Source organism: Nestor notabilis, unplaced genomic scaffold (assembly GCF_000696875.1).
Source record: "Nestor notabilis isolate BGI_N333 unplaced genomic scaffold, ASM69687v1 scaffold8993, whole genome shotgun sequence".
NCBI classification, from domain to species: domain Eukaryota; kingdom Metazoa; phylum Chordata; class Aves; order Psittaciformes; family Psittacidae; genus Nestor; species Nestor notabilis.
The window spans coordinates 1-5,404 of record NW_009921449.1 but is presented as its reverse complement, the minus strand read 5'-3'; the positions used below and the strand labels follow the sequence as shown (position 1 = coordinate 5,404).

The window sequence follows — 5,404 nt, the reverse complement described above, 5'->3', positions numbered from 1 at the left end:
CAGGAATTCCTGGAAATGGTGGTAGTGGGAACATAGCGTTTACTAAGTGAGCTGCTTGCCATGTAGCTTGGCAGCTTTGTCTTCTTCTTGTGTGTGGTTAAGTGAAGGGTGTGAGCTGCAGTAAACATTGTGGCTAAAACCAGATGTTGTTTTGGAGTATGGTTCTAATAGAAGTACTTTCTCTGTGACTAGCTTGACAAAAGTAAGCTGAAGCCGGGGACGCGAGTTGCTCTGGATATGACCACTCTGACCATCATGAGGTAGGTTTCTGCTCTACAGCTGCTCTTCTGCTCATTATATAGACAGGAAAATAGTGATGCGAGTAGGTTACACAACAGTTTGAATGATCAGTTTTGTAGTATTTTGTACATGCTTGTGGCAAAACAGTGCTTGAGTAAGGACAGTTACTTTGAGGGAAGACTTTTGTGTCTGTTATGAAGATGGGCTGAGAGAGTTGGGTTTGTTCAGCCTGGAGAAGAGAAGACTCCAGGAAGACCTTAGAGCAGCTTCCAGTACCTAAAGGGGCCAACAAGAAAGCTGGAGAGGGGCTTTCAACAGGGGCATGTAGTGATAGGACAAGGGGGAATGGCTTTAAACTGACAAAGGGGAGATTTAGGTTGGACATTAGGAAGAAGTTCTTCCCTGTGAGCATGGTGAGACACTGGCACAGGTTGCCCGGAGGAGCTGTGGCTGCCCCATCCCTGGCAGTGTTCAAGGCCAGGTTGGACGGGCCTTGGAGCAACCTGCTCTAGTGGAAGGTGTCTCTGCCTGTGGCAGGCAGTTGGAACTGGATGATCTTGAGGGTCCCTTCCAACCCAAACCATTCTGTGATCCTAAAATTACATATGGTTTAAGAATAAATTGATTGTTCTTAAAAAAAACCAAACAACAAAAAAAAAAAAACCCAAAACCCCCACACAACCCAAAAAAAAAAAAAAAACCCAACCACCCAAAAAAAAAAAAAAAAAAAACCACAAAAAAGACCTCAACCAAACAACAAAAAACCACGATCCCACCCCCCAAAAAAAACCAAACAAAAAAAACCAAACAAAACCACTTACAACTTGGCATTTTCAACAACTTGGCATTTTCAGCAACTTTTTTTAAGCTTTTATTTGGTTAGAAACTTAAAGGTTGCTAGATCTGGAGTTTATTCCTTTTTCTTTTTTTTGTTTTTTTTTTTTTGTTTGTTTGGTTTTTTTTTTTAATATCAAATATACTTGTCTTATCAAGTGGGGAGGAAAAGAAATAATTTTTATAGTTTCTTTATAATTGATTGTAGTAACTTTATAAGTGTGTCTGCACAATGAAAAATGTCTACTTTACACTTCCCCCCCCCCCAGGTATTTGCCAAGGGAAGTGGATCCATTGGTTTATAATATGTCTCATGAAGATCCAGGGGATGTTTCATATTCTGAGATTGGAGGCTTGTCAGAACAAATCAGAGAGCTGCGAGAGGTATCGAGTATCTCAGAAACACTTACCGAATAGTGGTACATGTTCTGAGTGAAGTTTTTCAGCACATGAATGTTCTATTGATGTTTGTCCTAAATATCATGAGACAGGCTGTTAAAAGATCCTATCAGATTGGTGCTTTCCGTGTTTCATTAGCTTAGACCACATTTTCCTATACTAAAAGCTAACTTCTGAAGGATTGTTTCCATGTTTTCCAGCTTTGTCACTGGCTTTGTGGCAAACAGCAGTGTGATGGCAGGACACTGATGTGCTTGTACTGAAGTAATCCAATTAGTTTGGGCATCAGAGCTGCAGGCTGTGCAGGCCTGCCCAAGAATGGGAGTGTTAGAAGATGAGCTTGTCCTGCTATGTAACGGATTGTTTGTGTGCTGGGCACACACCTCACAGTAGCAGAGAGATTATTCTAAACACCACAGCCCAGTTCTCAGACTGATATATCTTACCTCTGCCGTTAAAGCAGCTTGGATTGAGATTAAAATGAAGAAAATTCTCTGAAGAGGAGAATTTGGAGGAGCTGAGACTCTAGCTAAGGGCATGCCTAAAATCACTGGGAGAGCACAGTTAGGATTGACAGCCAGCAAACCAGGCTTGAATTTTGCACAAAACCTACTAGAATCACTCTAGGTAGCAGAATTATGACAGTAGCAAAGAGCATTGTGAGAGACTAGCCATTGCTGAGCTGAAGTCTGAACAAAGAAGGCAGGGTTGTGGATTGCTCCCTTGGATCAATCTGACATTTTCTTACTGCTTCTCATACAAAATATGGACAGATAAATCAGAATACAGGTATCTGGAAAGCAGGCTGGCAAGTGTACCCTTAGCTTCCTGGGATTGCTGAGCTGAAACTCAAACATTGAGTCTTAGTTTGTTCATCTGTCTCTTCACAGGTAATAGAGCTGCCTCTTACAAACCCAGAACTATTCCAGCGTGTGGGAATTATACCTCCAAAAGGCTGCTTGCTCTATGGCCCCCCCGGTGAGTTTCACAAAAGGGTAATGAATGCTTTGTTGTCACTCTCAAACTGTGGCAATGAGCTTGGTTTTTTTTGTTTTTACTTTTCTTATTCCCTGGTACTGTTTTATTACTTCATTTTGTGGCTTTTTTTTGAATGCATGCAGTTGCTTTTTAAAATCCTTCAATATCCTGTCTCTCCAGGTACAGGAAAAACACTTCTGGCCAGAGCTGTTGCTAGCCAGCTTGACTGCAACTTCCTGAAGGTAGTGTGATTGTACTCTTGCACTCGAGCACATGCTTAATTTGTTTGCACTCCAGTGTCTTCATCCGTGTGCCTTTTGTCTTTCAAAAGGTGGTGTCAAGTTCAATAGTGGACAAGTACATTGGTGAAAGTGCTCGACTGATCAGAGAGATGTTCAACTATGCCAGAGATCATCAGCCATGTATCATTTTCATGGATGAGATAGATGCTATTGGTAAGGCTGATGGCCTGGGGGGTGGCTAAATTATGCTTTTAACACTGAAATTGGCTATAAAGCCACAGTCTCTCCTCTCAAAAGAAATAGTGCAAGTGTGTTTGTTTGGAAGAAACATATTGGGCCAAGTGGTTCAGCTTCCTTCTGGAGCTGTTGCAGCTAGCTTGAAACCATAAATAATAAAGATTCCCAGCATAAGAAGGATTTGGACCTGTTTAGAGCAAGTCCAGAGGAGGCCATGAAGATGATCCAAGGGCTGGAGCACCTGTGCTCTGGAGACAGGCTGAGAGAGCTGGGGTTGTTCAGCCTGGAGAAGAGAAGGCTCTGGGGAGACCTTGGAGCAGCTTCCAGTGCCTAAAGTGGGTGTCAAGAAAGATGGAAAGGGGCTTTTGATAAGGGCATTTAGGGATAGGACAAGGGCAAATAGCTTAAAACTGAAAAGCTTCCCCATCCCTGGCAATGTTCAAGGCCAGGTTGGATGTGGCTTGGAGCAACCTGGTCTAGTGGAAGGTGTCCCTGCCTGTAACTGGGGGGTTGGAACTGGATGATCTTTAATGTTCCTTCCAACCCAAACTGTTCTATCATTCTATTGATACCTGCTTGGATATTTTCGACTATGTGAAAAAGCATTTTAAAAATGCATCCATTTAACTGTCTTAAGTACCACCCCTCCTACCCCCAGTTCAAGAGGGATACCTAATTGTCATCTTAGTTTTATATGGAGGCAAAAGTAAAGTACTGTCACTTACAAGTTTGGGATGCTGCAGGTGGTCGCCGTTTTTCTGAAGGCACCTCAGCTGATAGAGAAATTCAGAGGACTCTGATGGAGGTGAGTGTTTAATCCCTGACTCCATGATTTGCAGCCCATACAGATGCAAATTGTTACACTGATCTGCCTCAGTAAGTTCTCAGTAAAACTTTTTCAGAGTTAATAATCTGACACTGAAACTGAACTAGATGATGCTTTTACCAAAAGGCAGCTGCACATCCTGATAACTCAGCCATGAGTTCAAGTTGGAGACTAATCAAAAGAATCTTTAAAAATGCTAGAACGATTTGGGATATTTTCTCCTCTTACTATGACTTGACTTTGTGGCTGCTTACCACGTTTTCTTTGAAGATTTGGAGGGCCCCTCGTAAGAAGGAAATGCTGAGCTTGTTTCTTCTAGTCCCAGTGACACTATAAATAAAATTTTATGACTGTTACAGTTTGATTATTTATTTTTTTTTCTGAACTAGGAGGAGAAGTAGTTGCATTTCTTTGTTTCTGTACTAATTGCTCTGGTAAACTGGGTTGTGTGAAGATAATCTTAAAACCGCTGGTGACAATTAAGAGTTCTGAAGCTGATGTGAAACTTCTTTGGCCTGTGTTTGCAAACAGTTTTGCCCAGTTCAAAAGAATGTGTCTGCCTTACATGAAGAATTAAATCACTGCAATCAAAGAACAAGTGCTTTGAAACTTCACAATGAAATCTTCAATGTATGTGTGCATTAGTATTCTAGAGGTGGCTCTCCAAGTCTCATTTGAATGTCCTGGACATGCAAATACAATCAAAATGTGCCAGCCAGGCATTGGCTCCTTCAGCACTTGCACTGTTTTCACTGCCTTATTGTTTCAGCCAAGTCTTTCACATTTGAGCTCTGCTTTGCTCGGTATCTTTTTCCCTGGGCAAAGCATTTTCAGTGTCTCTCTTAAGCTTCTCTTTATTGCTTATAGAATACGCAGGAAGCATGTGGCCTTTCATTAGGCAGCTTGTAACATTTTTTTTTTCTGATTTCACCACTTTTATATGTTGGTGAAAATACTCCTGCAGAAAGGTAAGTACAATAGATCACAGTAGGAAAGTTTTGGGTTGTTTAAAAACAAACTTCTGCTTTCTATTAGTTATTGAATCAGATGGATGGATTCGATACTCTGCACAGAGTTAAAATGATCATGGCTACTAACAGACCAGACACACTGGATCCGGCGCTTCTGCGGCCTGGAAGACTGGATAGAAAAATCCGTGAGTTACTACTTCACAGTGGTTGTAAGGAGGATATTACCAGTATTGATTGTGGTTTTCTGCTCTTATTAAAGTTGTAATTTTTTCTAGATATTGATCTGCCAAATGAACAAGCCAGATTAGATATTTTGAAGATTCATGCAGGTCCTATCACTAAACATGGTGAAATAGGTAAGTAGGAAGCTACCTGGATATCCTTCCTACCTGTTTTTGTAAATCTATGAAGAGAATGAGCTGTTATGGTGGGGACTCTGCTTTCTAATTCCTGTCCTTACACTGGCCATCCACCTTCCCCTCTCTCGGAATTCTACTTTTGTTTTGTCACATCCTGATGGAACAGTTGTTAAGTCTTCCTTTGTGAAGGAAAACTGAGTATAAACCCTTGGAGCATGGTAGTAAACTTGGAAAATCACCATGATTCTCAGCAGGTAGTTTCCTGTTTCTAAAGGGAAAGCTTAAAGCAAGTAAATGGCATTTTCATTAGCCCTTCCC

The 5,404-nt window shown here is 41.3% G+C and overlaps 1 protein-coding gene across 1 annotated transcript in view; it reads left to right on the top strand.

The window, feature by feature from the left end:
• Nucleotides 1–5,124, top strand: part of PSMC6 (proteasome (prosome, macropain) 26S subunit, ATPase, 6) — a gene marked incomplete at its 5' end in the record, with an annotated part of 9,990 nt that extends 4,866 nt beyond the window's left edge. Inside the window, 8 exons of the mRNA XM_010011154.1 lie at nt 193–260; nt 1,344–1,458; nt 2,364–2,451; nt 2,632–2,693; nt 2,783–2,906; nt 3,674–3,735; nt 4,792–4,912; nt 5,003–5,124. Coding sequence (XP_010009456.1) covers nt 193–260; nt 1,344–1,458; nt 2,364–2,451; nt 2,632–2,693; nt 2,783–2,906; nt 3,674–3,735; nt 4,792–4,912; nt 5,003–5,091 — 729 coding nt within the window. The remainder of the gene's footprint in view (nt 1–192; nt 261–1,343; nt 1,459–2,363; nt 2,452–2,631; nt 2,694–2,782; nt 2,907–3,673; nt 3,736–4,791; nt 4,913–5,002) is intronic.
• Nucleotides 5,125–5,404: the final 280 nt, after the last annotated feature.